The sequence below is a fragment of the Tupaia chinensis genome, unplaced genomic scaffold (assembly GCF_000334495.1).
Source record: "Tupaia chinensis unplaced genomic scaffold, TupChi_1.0 Scaffold000217_1, whole genome shotgun sequence".
NCBI classification, from domain to species: Eukaryota; Metazoa; Chordata; class Mammalia; order Scandentia; family Tupaiidae; genus Tupaia; species Tupaia belangeri.
The window spans coordinates 6,361,424-6,377,906 of NW_006159692.1; the positions used below are offsets into that span (position 1 = coordinate 6,361,424).

The 16,483-nt window shown below is 39.4% G+C and overlaps 1 protein-coding gene across 1 annotated transcript in view; it reads left to right on the plus strand.

Moving 5' to 3' along the window:
• The window catches only part of HELLS (helicase, lymphoid specific), a gene marked incomplete in the record, with an annotated part of 42,630 nt that extends 37,568 nt beyond the window's left edge, over positions 1 to 5,062 (plus strand). Inside the window, 3 exon segments of the mRNA XM_014587539.2 lie at positions 2,059 to 2,155; positions 2,229 to 2,305; positions 4,212 to 5,062. Of these exon segments, the coding sequence (XP_014443025.1) occupies positions 2,059 to 2,155; positions 2,229 to 2,305; positions 4,212 to 4,306 (269 nt within the window).
• Positions 5,063 to 16,483: the final 11,421 nt, after the last annotated feature.

The window sequence follows — 16,483 nt, forward strand, 5'->3', positions numbered from 1 at the left end:
TTCTTGTTTTTTTTTTTTTTTTTTGATTAAGCAGTTTGATGGCTACTTGAAAGAAAGGTGAAAATTATTTATGTAAATTAAGCCTAGAGAAATGGGAATACAATAATGTTGAAAGTCAGCAGTTTATCTCATGCTGCTCTTCTGCTTACTAATACTTTATCTGTCTTGCTGGTTTTGAGGGATTAGTAGATGAAGTTTTAAAATTGATTTGACTTGGGACCAGCAGTCGGCATAATGGCTATGCGCTGCACTCCTATGTAGTCCACCGCGGTTTGAGTCCTAGACCTGGTAGCTTAAACTCACCCCAGGCGCGTGAGCGTGCATGCCCAAGATTCTGAGAGGAGAATGGAGGAGAAGGTATTGCGATGTGACCATCTCCCCCCTGGGGTGGGGGGTGTGATTTCTCGCTTTCTGTCTCTGTCTCTCTGTCTTTCTGGCGATCATACACGTCCTATAGCAAAAATCTTTCCAAAAAGAAAATAGATGTAACTTGATGGAATACTCAATTGTATTGGAATTTGCACATCAGGAAAAAGCTTTGTCCTCATAGGACTGTGTACATTTTAAATATTTCACTTATGCTTTTCTAGGAATTATGAATGATAAAATAAGTTATATTTTGCTTAAATAACTAATATAATTAACTTATATGAGATTTACCTAGTTTCTCCCTAAATTTTATGTTCAGTACCTTAAAAGATAAATTTTATAGAAAAATGGGGCCAGCAGGTGGCATGGTGGTTAAGGCGCTGGACACTCCCACATGGCCAACCACAGTTCAAGTCCTGGACTTGGTGGCTTGCTTTCTCACTTTGCTTCTCTCTCTCTCTGTACCTCTCTTTGGTCAAATTGAAGTAAATGAATACATAAATAAAATTAAATAATTCTTTAAAAATAAAATTTTATAGGAAAATTTTTAAGAATTAAAAAAATGCTGATAGCTTCTTATTTAGGTATAGGATACACAGTAAAATGCTCCAATCTTAAGAGTATATTTTGATGGATTTTGGCAAATGTATATACTTATGTGACTATCATTCAGATCAAAGTAACATTTTCATCATCCAAGAAATTTTGCTTACCTTCCCTTCCTAGTCATTCCTCTTGCTCCCTTGACACTTACTACTATTCTGATTTCAGTCACAGAAGATTATTTTCTCTTTATTCATATGTACATATGGTTTTGTTTTGCTTGTCTAGCTACTTTTGTTCAATGTAGTATTTTAAGATCTATCTATGTTTGTATTAGCTTTTTGAGAGAAGGAGTAGGAGGGAGAGAGAGGTTTTTAAGAGAGAGATTTGCTATAGGGCACTTGCCAGAGGTAGAAAGCAGGAAATCACCCCAGGGTGGGGGAGGGGGGAGTGTGGCCACATTGCAGTCCCTTTTCCTTAATTCTCTCCTCTGGATCTTGGGCACACACGCACATGTGCCCGGCGTGAGTTTTAAGCGCTGGATCTGGGGTTCGATCCGCATTCGACTATGTGGGAGTCCAGCAATATAACCGCTAGTCCCAAGAAGGGTGTTTTTTTGGGCAAGGTCTTGCCCTGTTGCAGTTTTCTACCCCAGTCTCCCAGTTAGCTAAGACTGCTGACATGTGCTATAGAGCCTGGCTTGTTCAAGTTGGGTCAGGCCACCCAGGCAAGCTCAGCCATCATTAGCGATACACTCCTGCTTTTGCCATTGTAACTGGGCCAGAAGTTTGTTTTTAATTGTTGAATAGTTTGCCTATCAATTGATGGACATCTGAATTTCCAGATTTTTTGGTTATTACAAACAGGCTACACTTGTACATATCTCAGTGAACATCAGGCTTTTATTTGTCCTTAGTCCTGGCTGTGGTTTTTATTTAACTATTGAAAATTACCAACCCTTTTTGCAAGTGGACATAGCATTTTACACTCCCACCAGCAAAGTCTGAGAGTTTCAGCTGCCTTTCTTCCTTACCAATACTTGTTTGTTTTTTTTTTCTGTTCTATTTAATGTAAACCTTTCTGACTGTAATATTATATAGTTTTTAAAGAAATGTAAAATTTGAAATTCTTGGATTTTTCTTCTAGATCATTTCAAGGGTGGTCAGTCTGGATTAAATCAATCTAAGAATTTCTTAGATCCTAAGGAATTAATGGAATTATTAAAATCTAGAGATTATGAAAGGTAAGTTTTTTTATTTTAGAAAAATGTAAGCCATAGTTTGATTTACTTGTAAACATGTGAATATTTTCTCTAGGGAAGTTAAAGGATCAAGAGAAAAGGTCATTAGTGATCGAGATCTAGAGTTGTTGTTAGATCGAAGTGATCTCCTTGGTAAGTATGTCTCATGCTTTTCTTTTTGTATATGACAGAAATTGCCATGCTCACCAGAGTAAAAGAGAAAGCATTCCCCAATGGTGCGCGGTTGCTCCAGTCCAAATCCATCCGTATTTTGGGCATGCACACTTAAGGGTCTTAAGCATGAACTTCAGTCCTTGGAGGCTGGAACTGGAGCCACAGTCTGCCATGTAGGACCCAGATTTCTATGCAGTTTTTAACCACTGCAAAAGTGGACAACATAAGGGGACCAGCAGGTGGCATGGTGGTTAAGACGCTGGGCATTTCCACATGGTTGACCACAGTTCGAGTCCTGGACCTGGTGGCTTGCTTTCTCTCATTCTTTTTCTCTCTCTGTGTCTCTCTCTGGTCAAATTAAAATAAATGAATGAGTAAATAAAATTTAAACAATTTTTTTTTTTTTTGGAGAGGTTTTTCACTATAGGGTGTGTGTGCTCGCCAGACAGACAGAGACATAGAGACAGAAAGTGAGAAATCACCCCCTAGGGGAGATGGTCACGCCGCAATCCCTTCTCCTCCATTCTCCTCTCGGGATCTTGGGCACGCAAGCACACACGCCTGGTGTGAGTTTTAAGCCACCGGGTCTGGGATGCGAACCACGGTCGACTACGTGGGAGTCCAGCGACATAGCCATTACGCTAACTGCTGGTTCCTGACAATTATTTTTTTTTTTAAAAAGTGGACAACATAAGAGCAGACTATTACCAGGAGAAAAAGAAATGAACACACAAAGATGTTTCAACTTCCTTAGAAATGAGAGAAATACAAGTTAAAATTTGTAGATTTTATTCTATAGCCATTGTATTTACCAAAATTTAAAAGATTATATATTGGCAGTGATTAGGAAAGTTTATAAAGGTAAACTTTCCATAATATCTGGTTTCCTAGTTATTAAACTAATCATGGTTGAAATTTTTGAAAAACATTTATTATAATTATTTTTAGAGAGAGACTTGTGCTATAGGGTACATATGCAAGACAGAGAGACAGAAAGCAGGAAATCACCCGCCAGGATGGATGGCCACACTGCAGTCCCTTCTCCATTCACTTCTTGGGATTTTGGGCTTGCATGCACATGCACCTGGATTGTGTTTTAAACCAGTGGGTCTGGGACTCAGACTGCAGTCGACTATGTGGGAGTCCAGCGACATAACCGTTATGCCATTTGCTTATTCCTATTTATTATTATTGTTTTTAAGTTTGCCTTACGGCACATGTGCTCACCCAAGAGAACAGAGAGAGTGAAAGTGAGAAAGCAAGCCACCAGGTCTGAGACTCAAACCATGGTTGACCATGTGGGAGTCCAGTGCTTTAATCACCGTGCCACCTGCTGGCCCCATGGTTGAGATTTCGAGAACATCTATGAAGATACGAGTTAAATTGGTGTCCTGTATATTGCTCTGTAACTTATGTACCTTAAATTTACCAGGAGGGATTTTAATTAGCAAGCTCATGCTTTACATTGTGCTGTCCCTAGGTGGCTTTTTTTGTCTTTGCTACTGTTGAGTCTTGCTAAGAAGGAGTGTCCCATTTGGGTTTGTAAATTTTGGACAGATGACATATACAATCATACTGGAAACTTATTTGGTTCATTTTCAAATTCTTACACTTTAAAAAATACTATATATTTTACCAGAGGGCATGTGCTCAAAGGAGAGGGGAAAAAGAGAAGGAAAGTGAGAAAGCACACTTCATGGGGATGGTCATGCTGCAATTTCTTCTCAATTTATCTATCCTTTTGGGATTTGAGGCATGCATGCATACTCAACCTAGCGTGTTTTTCAGGCCACAGGCCCAGAAATCAAACAGCACAATTGACCTTGTGGGGTCTAGCTTTCTTATGGCTTTTTAAAAAGTACCTGTTTTAATATTTTTCTTACAGATCAAATGACTCTTTCAGGACCAATTAAAGAGAAGACGGGGATATTCAAGATTATAGAAAATTCTGATGATTCCAGTCCTGAGTGTTTGTTTTAAATTGGAACTTTAAAAAATTGCTTTTTAAAGTTCTTGTTTGTTTCTAGTGATTTACCTATATTTGGTTTTAAAATCCAGATCATCCACTTTACTGTTATGACTATATCAGTTTACACAATGTAACTACTATTGTTACATAGTTAATAGACAATAATTTTCTGAGCCTTATAAGAACAAAGAAGTATTCATATTAAGTTTAGATTTTCAGTTAATTTTTGAGACTGGGTAATACGAATACAGGCTAATATGTAACCACTGCCAGATTTATACAGTCTTCCTGTGGAAGTTTAGTAAATGTCCTTTTACCCCCTTTCTTTTAGCAGAACAGTTCATGGGTTTTGGTACTTAAGTTATGGAGTAGACAATTGATGGGGGAAATTGGGATTGTGCTTTCTGTTTTTTAAGTAAGAAATTGTCTATAAGATGGTTTACCAATAAATGTTTGTTATAAGGTGATCTCATCAAAATTTTTTTTTTTTTCAGGAAAGTAATAACTCAGGTGAAATCATAGTGAAAGATTTGATTGGCATTGGGATGTATTAACATTGTTGTTCTGACTTGGTTTAATTCACTAGTCTTTCATACATGTTTCAGATGAAGATTTCAACTGGACATTTGGTTAACACAGAGAAAGCTCTAAAAGAAACTGTAAGGTTGGGACCAACAGGTTGCGTAGTGGTTATGTCATTGGACTGCCACATGACCAACTGCGGTTCGAGTCCCGGACCCAGTGGCTTGAAAATCAGGCCAGGTGCACGTGTGTGTGTGTACCCAAGATTGCGGAATGGGAATGGATGAGAAGGGATTGTGGCATGGCATGGCCATCCATCCTTGGGTGTGATGTTTCACTTTCCCTCTCAATGTATCTGTCTAGTTTCTCCAGCAAGCTCATGTGCCCTAAGGCAAAATCCTCTTAAAAAAAAAAAAAAAGTTACTATAGGGTTTTAACTAAAGGCCAGAAAGTAGAAATGGTAATATATAATTTAGTATATAAGTACAAGAGATTTCCTGAATGTTTATGTTAGGAGCATAAATAGGACCAGAATGAAAGAAATTACACCTAAGAGTATAGTTAATACAAAATCCATAACAGAGAAGGATAAAGTCCAAAGAGGGAACTGTTTCAGGCTTGTGTGAAAGGATGTCAGGCTACAAGGAAGAGAAATCCTGAATATACTTTGGGAGAGGGGAAATGCTCCCTGAACCATATATTTCTGTGCTGGTTGTTTATCTCATGTGAAAATGTTATTGTTGCCATGTATATTGAGATGCAGGTCAGATTATCTGTGCCTTAGGAAAATGAAAGACTTGGGAAAAATATTATTTTGAGAGACTAGCAGATGGCATAATAGTTATGTCTCCGGACTCCCACGTTGTCGACTATGACTTGAGTCTTGGACCTGGTGGCTTAAAATTTGTGTGTGCCCAAAATCCCTAGAGGAGAATGAAGGAGAAATGATTGCCATGTGGCCATCCCTTCTGGGGGATGGTAGGAGGACTGGGGGGGGTGATTTCTAGGTTTCTGCCTGGCGCCCTATAGCAAAAAAATCCCTCGAAAAAGTCCAAAAATAATTATTTTGAGAGAACATTGTGCCAAAGAAAATTATAAAGACTAAAGACTATGGAGCAGGATTTTGTTTTGTTTTGTCTTGTTTAAGAGAAAGTTTACTGATCACAAGTATGCTAATTTAAGTCTTAAAATTCATGATCATAACCTAAGTAAGCTGTTAGGGAGTTGTACTTAAATGTTCTTAGTACATTTCCTAAATGACTGTTAGCTCATCTTTGTCCTTCACTTGTTAGTACCTCCTTTGTCTCACCTTGCTTTCTATTGTATTAATAAAATAGAAACAATCAGAAAAGAACAGTGGCTAAGTCACAGTCCTCCTGCCTCAGCCCTTTAAGTAGCTGGAACTACAGGCGCATGCCATCTGTTGGTCCCGACTGTATAGTTTCTTTTAGAACTTTCTCTGTTAACCAAATGTCCAGTTGAAATCTTCATCTGAACACCACAGTTCAAGTCACAGACCTGGTGGCTTGCTTTCTCACTTTGTCTCTCTCTGGGAAGTGTGCATTCCCTATAGCAAATTAATAATAAATAAATCTTTTTTTAAAGTAGTCACAGTTGTATCTATAAACCTTAGCAGTGTCTGTGTATCCTGTTTTCCTGTTACTTTGGATATAGTGTCTGACCGAGCCAGACCCAACCAAAAAGTCTCATTTCTTTCTTTTATAGCAAAACTCCTTGAAAAAGTTGTCTGAATTCAGTGTCTTCAATCTGTCCACTTCTGTTTTTTTTCTTGAACCCTTTCCATTCAGATTTTCATCCCCATCCTTCCCTTGGGATTGTTCTTAAGGTCTCCAAGCAACCTCTGTGACTACATTTTACCTGATCTATCAGAAGCACTTTATATAGTTTTTTACTTCACTCTACAAAGGTTAATTGGTTTGTGGCAAACACATTTGGCTGGTATTTCTTCCTTCATACATTTTCCATTCTCTTTCTCTGTCCCCTAAACAGAACTTTCTGGATGTTCTTACCTTTTTTCTTTAATACCAGCTAGGACGATGACTCAAATTTACATCTTCAGCCAGAAATTCTTAACTCCAAACCCATACATCCAGCTGCCTGTGTGACATTTTTACCTGAGTACCTGATTATGTAAATGATCTCCCCTCACTTTCTCTATTTTTTTTCTCCCTTGGTTAGTGATAGACATGTACACACGCGTACACACTCAGTGGTGGGAGAGAGAGGGATGCCTTCCATTGACTCTGGGCACTTAACACCTGTGCCTGGTATGTTGCAGAAACTGGCCCTGGGGATTCAAGGTGCAGTCTCTAAATGGCACCCAGCTTCTGAACAGTACATCACTGTTAAACCATGAAGCCAACCTTCATTGCTTCCTTTTCCTTATATTTTATCCACATTTGATTGCAAAGGAAATCCTGTTGCCTATACTTTGCACATATGTATAACTAACTACTTCTAACTATTTCAACATGTAATGATCCGCTACATCTTTGGTGTGAGCACATAATTTTTTCCCCCTTTTTTTGGAGAGGTTTTCGCTATAGGGTGCGTGCACTTGCCAGAAAGAGACAGAGAGACAGAAAGTGAGAAATCACCCCCCGGGGGGGGGTATGGCCACGCCGCAATCCCTTCTCCATTCTCCTCTCGGGATCTTGGGCACGCATGCACACACGACTTGCGTGAGTTTAAGCCACTGGGTCTGGGACTTGAACCACGGTCGATTACATGGGAGCCCAGCAACATAGCCATTACGCTAACTACTGGTCCCATGAGTACATAATTTTGGCTGAATTGATACAATGAGCATATGTTATTCTCTAAATGTACCATGGAATATGCTATCCTTGTTCTTTCATTATCATAACACCTTTTTCCTCCTGAAGTTAATAGTTCTTTCTGTACACCTATTAGTGATTTATATCCAAGCTCTCTAGGAGTGTAAGTTTCTTAGTATATGCAAATTGATCAGATGGTTTAATAGTAAACTACCCCTAAATACACCTTGTCATGTCGTGTGTCACTATTCACCCAAATTTTTTTTAGTCTAGACTAGAACAGATTCCATTTACCTTTACCATCCTCTTGGGTATTCTTATTGGCTGTTCCTTGTTAGAGAACCATTGTTAACTATATCTCCTACTTTTTTCTTTTTTGGTTTACCCCTCATTTTGATGGGATATGTTCCATGTCTTCCTGACAGAAAGATTGAAGAGAAATGAATTTTTTAAGAACTTTCATAGCTGACATTTTTTAAAAATGTCTACATTTGATGGGTATTTTCAGTTTGGAATTCTAGGATTTGAGTCACTTCTCATAATTTTGGAAATTACTGTGTTTGTTCATTGTTTCTAGTGTTGCTGTAAGAAAATTAATGTCATTTTGATTTCCAGTTCTTCGAAGGGACACCAGCTTTTGGTTAATGTGAGCTTCTATCTGTCTCTGTCACCTAATGTTCTGAAATAATACGGTGATGTAACCTTGGTGTGGATCTGTTTTGTTTTGCTTTCTTGTGAAAGCTAGTCTGAAAGTTGATTATTGATTTTTTTTGGAGGGAGATTTCCTCTTTTGATTATGTGGCCCTCTCTCTGCCTGGAATTTTTTTTTTTTTTTTCAATTCAATTTCTTCCTGAATTGTCTTTTATTTAGTCAGTCCTTTTTTTTTTTTTTTAAGATATATTTTTGCTATAGAGTGTGTGCCAGATAGACAGAAAGTGAGAAATTACCCATCAAGGGGATGGTCATGTTGTAATCCCTTCTCTATTGTTCTCTCAGGATTTTGGGCACATGTACAAACGTGCCTGATGTGAGTTTTAAGCCTCTGGGTCTAGGCCTTAAACCGTGGTCACCATGTGGGAGTCCAGCGACGTAACCATTAAGCCATCTGCTGGTCCCTATTTAGTTTAGTGTTATTTTAGATGCTTCTTCAGATGACTTGAGATTGTTGACTCACTAAAATACTAGAAGATATGTAAGCTTCACGCGTGGGCCTTGTCAGCAGTGTGATTTGACTAGGCCCTTTTTTTTTATTTTTTAAAGAGTTCCTCTAATTATTGATATCTGTCAGTCTTTTCTGAGATATAAATCCTCCAATCTTTTGTCTTTTGAGTGTTCCTTGCCAGTTTTCTTTGTGGGCAAAGAAAGGGAATTAGAGATCTTACTAATCGGAATGTAAATGCATCCAGTTTTCAGTAAGATAATTGGCAACCCCAGCTGTGTCTGGATTCCCCAGTTTCAGAGACCCTTATAATTCACCCTCTCTTGGGTTAGTATAACCCTTCAGTGCTTTTCTAGTGTGAGAGAGTGGTAATCACTTCTTTTTTTTTTTTTTCTTTCTCTTTTTTTTCTTTTAGAGATTTTGTTATAGGGGGCATGTGCTCACTAGAGAGACAGAGCGCGAGAAATCACCCCTTGGGGGGATGGCCATACCGCAATCCCTTCTCCTCCACTCTTGTCTCAGGATTTTGGGCACTCATACACGCACCTGCCATGAATTTTAAGCCACCGGGTCTGGGACTCAAACTGCAGTCAACTACATGGAAGTCCAGCAACGTATTCATTAATGTCACTGGTCCCAAGTGGTAATCACTTTACCAGAGAGGTTAGTGGGGCCCTGAGATTTAACTCCTTTCAACAAAGTCTCCTGAGTTTTTTTAGTGACAATCTATATCCAGAATTGAGACTTCAGTTTCTCTAGTCTCTTTAAACAATCACTGGTCATGTATTTATTCTTCGGTTTCAAAAATCTTGTATTTTCATCCTTTTGTTGTATTGTTATGGTAGTTTAATGTCTTTCATCTTTTTAATGTTTTTGTAGTTTCCAAAATTCTCCCTTGGCTTGTCTTATATAAAATATTCTCAAATCTGGCCTTATCATATATAACCTAATCAGGCAATGAAAAATACATTAAATTTCTTTAATGAATCATTCTTTTATAAGAAGCATGCAAAGAACTAAAAATACTGTTTGTATTAAAAGTATTAAATATGCTTATGTTTTAAAGTTCTATGCTCTTTATTTCGAAGAATTTTTAACTTAATGCTACTAAAATGTTTAAGATTGTTTTATTAGTGAGTCCATCTCCACAATTAACGTTTTTAATATTTCACCATCAGAACTCGAACTTATTCACACATGAATAAAATTCAAGTATCATTTAATAGTCATTTATTTGAAATCAGTTATTGTCATCACTTGGTTTCCGGAAATCTAATGAAATCCGTTAAGTACATTTTACATCCTTAATTTAGTGAGTGTAAGTTTAAATTGAATAGATTTGATTAGGAATAAAATGTTTTAAAACCTGACTTGTAAAACACGTTGGGGCCAGCAGGTGATGTGGTGTTTAAGGCTCTGGATTCCCACGTGGCAGACAATGGTTTGAGTTTTGGAGAAGGTGCTGGATTCCCATGTGGCTGACCATGGTTTGAGTTCCGGACCTGGCACTTGGAAATCACACCAGGCGCGTGTGTGTATGCACCCAAAATCCCAAGAGGAGAATGGAGGAGAAGGGAATACAGTGTGGCCATCCTTCCAGAGGGTGATTTCTTATTTTCCCTGTCTCTGGCAAGTGCACACACCCTTAACCAAAATAATAAATAATTTTAAAAATAAACACGTTTACATTTTTTAAAAATATGTATTACTTAATAGTTCACAAACTAAGCTGGGCCAGCTTCATGGCCGGATGGCATGTAGTTGGACCCATGCGCATGTATATCCAGAATCACAAAAGGAAGGTAAGATGGGCAACGGATTATAGGGTGACCATTCCCTATGAGTACTTTATCCTCTCCCTGTCTCTGGCAAGTACATGTGCCCTTTAGCAAAATAGTAAAGTAACTATATCAAGTGTTCATTGACCAGGACATTAGTTTGACAACGCTACAAGGCCGTTTACAGCCAGACCCGATAAAAATGTTACCTGTTTAGATATTGTTACCAACAAAATTTGAAAATAAAAGCAGTTGCAGGTAGCTATATTTGATCAAAGTTAGTCAACCATGAGATCTAGAATGTTTACAAATTTATCTAAGTTTGTGTGAAATGAATGTACACTTAAAACATTTGAGTTATGTCCTCATGTTCCATTTTTAGAAATGCATGTAAAGGGTAAGTGAACTCATTTTTTCCCCCCTGAGCCTTCACTGTAAAATCTAGGTTCTTCACTATTTTATTACACCACCGAAGAGGTCTATGAGAATGGTAGCATGTGAGCTATTCTTGTCATTTAAGATACTTAGAACATGTATAAGATAAAGCATGCCTAGCTCTCTAAATGGTAAGTACTCTATACCACCTACCTAATTGAGGTGGTCAAAAGAAGTTACTTTTTTTTTTTTTAGGTTTAAAAGGCTAATTATTACTTTAAAGATAGTATAGTCATCATACGAACATGGCAAAGTTCCTTTTTCCTTTTTATTTGATCATTGTGTAACATTCACTCAGGACAGTGCAGAGATTTTAATTTTTAGCATAGTGTATATATTTCACGTCCATATCCAATTGTGTAGGCACGATCTGAGTTAAGATGGAGTGTTTCTAGCATTTTAGACATTTCTCTCCCTCATAAATAATAACCCCACCCTGAGGTAATCATCTATATCATAGACTGCTCCATAGCAAAAACTTTGGCAGATGGGAATCAAAAAGGCTCAGAATTGGTTAAATGATTAAGACGACCTCTGTTAAAACATTGATACATGCTTCTCTCCTTATTTTAAAGAATTTTATCTAACTTTATTCTTATTTATGTTCTTCAAGAGAGGAACAGAAAGAGGGAAAGAAAGCAAGCCACCACAACCGAGACTCAGACTACAGCTAGCCATGTGGTATTCCAGTGCCCTTAACCACCATGCCACCTGCCGGCCCTGATATATGCTTCTCTTACATTATTACTGGATTTTTGAGTTAGTATTGTGGTTTCTGCTAATACTATGTGTGCTGTCTGGATATTAGGATGGTAGAGATAAACCCATTTGAATGTTTATCAAGTTGAGTTCTGAACTGACTTCCTTGTCCTTAGTCTGTCACATGCTACTTTGGGAGCATAGGATGACTGGCTTTGCTTTATCCTGTGCCCAAGCTCCTACTTGTTTCTCAATCTTCCATTGATTTCCCCCTCTTACCAGTACTAAGGTACAAAATCAGCAGTACTAGATTATTACACTACTTGGCACAAAATAAACTTTTCTTGAGCCAGACCGGAGAACAATTCCAAAGTAATGAAAATCCACCATTGATGAACTTGGTTATGGTTTGGTTCAGGTTTAGTCTTGTTCCTGGCTCAGATACTTGCATGGTTGGTTCACCTTTGGTCTAGAATGAATGTTGTGGATCTTCCCCAACCAACACCATCCTTGCCAGTCTCTCTCCCTGTCATAATCTCCATGAGATCTCCTTAGTCTAGTCACCACTATATTAAAAAGCATGTTGAGGGGTCAGCAGATAGTATAGCACCTGCAGTTAGAGTCCCAAACCAGATGCATGTGTGCCCAAAATCCTGGGAGAATTGAAGAGAAGAGATTGTGGTGTGATCATCACTCCAGAAGGTGATTTCTTTTCCTTTCACTGTCTCTCTCTCTCTGGCAAGCATACGTGCCCTAAGGCATGAAACCTCTACCAAAGGGGTCAGCTAATGGCATACCAGATATGTTGCTGGACTCCCACTTGGCCGACTACAGTTTTGAGTCCCGGACCTGTTTTGAAAATGCTGAGTGCATGGGCATGTGTGCCCAGGATCCCAGTAGGAGAATAAAGGGATTGAAGTGTGCCCATCCCCCTGGAGGGTAATTTCTTACTTTCCCTCTTAGTGTGTCTGTCACTCTGGCAAGGTCATGCACTCCAAGGGAAAATCCTCTACAGGAAAACAATAAAATTGGGATCATGAAACAAGAATGAAGGAGAAATGAAAGACCTCGCTGGATTAGTGTATCAAGTGCTGAACAGAAAAGGTAAGGAAATGTACACCTGTAGCAACCTGCATGCATTACAGTGTTGACAATTCTAAAGCTCCTGGAGACCATTCACAAAGAATCAGTGGTCATAGCATATGTTTTGGCAACACAGTAATAGTTTCCAGTGTGTTAAAGTTGCAACCTAGAATTTTATATCCGTTTACAGTATTGGTTTCTGAAGTGGGAAGTTGTATCCCCCACCACTGGGAAGATGACCACACCTGTTTCTTTGCTTTCACTCTGTTCTTGGGATATGGGGCACACACACACCCAGCATGAGTTTTTTGTTGTTTTTGTTGTTGGGGTTTTTTTTTTTTGTTTTTTGAGAGGTTTTTCCACTATAGGGCGCGTGTGCTCGCCAGACAGCGAGAAATCACCCCCCAGGGGGGATGGTACACCACAATCCCTTCTCCATTCTCTCGGGATCTTGGGCACGCACGCACACCACACGCGCCCGGTGTGAGTTTTAAGCCACCGGGTCCGGGACGCAAACTGCGGTTGACTACGTGGGAGTCCAGTGACATAGCCATTACGCTAACTGCTGGTTCCCCGCAGCATGAGTTTTAAGCCTCTCTGGGTCCAGGCCTTGAATCGCAGTTGGCCATGTGGAAGTCTAGCGCCTTAGCCACTATACTACCTGCTGACCCCCATCTAGTATTTTAATGTGAAGGAATAGTAAGGATCTTTCAGACACATTCAGGGCCTCAGGTTTGCCATACAAAGAGTTAAATGACCTATCCAACCCTGGGAAGTGTGTTAGTTTACTATAGAATCCACATGTCATTGCATGACTCTTAATATCCTGCTGCAGATTTTAAGTACAGTGGTCCCATAAAATCAGACCATGTAGTCTAGGTGTGTAATAAGCTACAGTGGCTAGGTTCGTGTAAGTACACTGAAGCTTGCACAATGATGAAATCATCTGACACAGTTGTCAATGTATTATCGTGCAGTGCACAGTCTTGGCAAAGCAGTTACAAAAGCCAAGATTCAGATGGACATGTGGATGAATTCCAGTCTAGCAGCTGAAAGCACAAAAAAGACATACCTTCAGAATTTGATCTGTTGGGAACCAGCAGTTAGCATAATGGCTATGTCGCTGGATTCCCACATAGTTGACTGCGGTTTGGTCCTGGACCCAGTGGCTTAAAACTCACCGGGTGCATGTGCGTGTGTGCCCAAGATCCCGAGAGGAGAATGGAGGAGAAGGGATTGCGGTGTGACCATCCTCCCTGGGGGATGATTTCTCGCTTTCTGTCTCTATGTCTCTCTCTGTCTGTCTGGCGAGCGCACGCGCCCTATAGCGAAAAACCTCTCCCAAAAAAAAAAACTTGATCTGTTGTACCCAGAACAGAGTGTAACTTTTGAACCACTTTACCTATCAACACTTTAGTTTTAATACATACATTTAATTCAAAAATTAGAAGTGTTTGGGATTTTTTTTTTCCCTCTCAGAAAGGTTACTTTGGTTGCCTCATTTTAATTTTTAAATTTTTGGTATATAGGGCACCAACACTCAGCAGAGAGAATGGAAGGAAGTGAGAAATCACCTTCCGGAGGGGATGGCCATGCTGTAATCCCTTTTCCTTTCAGAATTTTGGGCACACACACCACACCCACACACCCACACCCAGTGCTTTTCAAGCCACCAGGTCCAGGACTCAAACTGCACTTGATTGGCTGGGGTCTAACTGCCTTAACCACTATGCCACCAGCTGGGCCACCACAAATGTTTGTAAACAGTTCTATACTACAGTGTGGTGGTTAAGTCCTGGCTCTGACAATTATAAGTTCTGCAAAATGAGGGAATGTAGGGGATATAATTAATTTCAACAGTAAAGTTTGCCTCACAGATACAATGGGTAAACAATACATTACACATAAAGTATTTCGTGTAATGTCTGCCACTTACTGTTCTTTTAAGTGAAAGATCACATCAGCATTACTACATATTAGTGGTAATTGCAGGGTTGGCAGGTGACGTGGTGGTTAAGGACGCTGGACTCCCACATGGCTTACTGCAGTTCGAGTCCTGGACCTGGTGGCTTGCTTTCTTTCTCTGTCCCTTTCTGGTCAAATTAAATAAATTAACTAAATTAAACAAAATAATTGTTTTAGAAAAATGATAATCGCAGTAATGATAATTAGAAATGTTGACTGCTTTAGCAAGAGAACCAAAATGCAAACCTTTGGACCAAATAACTTGCTGAGAAAATTATGTTTTGCTAGAGCTAATGCTCACTGTTACTCACAGTTCCTCATCTCTGTATAGAAAGATGCTTTGCCTGAAAAATCCTGCCCAAAAGCAAGAGAGTGGTAAACATTAGAACTCTCCACCATCTTCATAGATACACAGGGACAGGGAGACCTGCTCTCTCATTGTCTGATTCGCCCATGAACCGCCTCGACATTTACTGTGATTGCTTCGAGTCTAGATACCTGGCAGGTTGAAGCTCACTCGTGGTGGCCTGGTCTGATGCAGATATTGTGGCCACTTGGACCACACTTTCCCATGAAGGTTACTGAGCAGGGTTCTGTCAGGAACCAAACCTATGTCAGGCAACCAGGACCAACTATGAAACATGTAGTGGAGGAAAACAAAAAGTAAACATAATAGGGGTTATAGCAAAGTGATTAGCAGCCTCCCAGCCAGATTACCTCTGTTCAACTCTGATGTGTGACCTTGAATAAGATACTTAACAAAGCATTGCCTCAGTTGTTTGGTGATAAAATCGATAAAACCATGTGGTGACCTGGCCCCCAAAACCTGATAATATGTCACTTTACATGCTAAAGGATATTGCAGATGTGATTACGTTAAGGACCATGCCATGGGGAAATTATACTGAATTAACTAGATAGATGTGTTGTAATCACAGATGTCTTTATAAGAAGATGAGAGGGTAAGGGTCAGTTGTAGAAGTAATGACTGAGGTTGGAGTGAGGGAAAGGGAGTCATGAACCAAGGCGTGCTGGCAACCCAGGGGAATGGATTTTATCAGAAGGATTTTTTTTTTTTTTTTGAGAAATTTTTGCTATAGGGCACATGTGTTCGCCAGAAGGACAGAAACAGAGAGACAGAAAGGGAGAAATCACATCCCACTCCTCCACCCCCAGGTAGGATGGCCACGCCACAATCCCTTCTCCATCTTCCTCTCGGGATCTTGGGCATGCACACATATGTGCCCGGCATGAATTTAAGCCATTGGGTCCGGGACCCGGACTGCAGTCGACTACATGGGAGTCCAGTGACAAAGCCATTATGCCAACTGCTGGTCCCGAGAAAGATATGGTTTATAAGAAAGATTAAATATATATCAATGTAAAGGGCTCAAAACAGTATAATGGGAGTCAGAAATTGAACAATGAGGAAGGTGGTGGTGGAGGGAATATAAATTTCAACAAGAGGACCAGTAGGGACGTGTTGTATAAACACAAGTTTATGAAGTACCACTTTTAACCTGTTATATGTGTAATTGTGTACAATCTATATCATACAATTGTGCATTCATTTCATGTACTTCAAGACAAGAAATACAGAAAATGACTACAATTTCACATATAGATGCTAGTTGTCTGATCTGTGGATGACCTGAGGCAAACGATTTCAAGGACATAGCATTACTATACCACTTACACAGAGTGGAAATCATTGGGTACCAACCAGAAAAAGAAGAAAACCTGGTGAT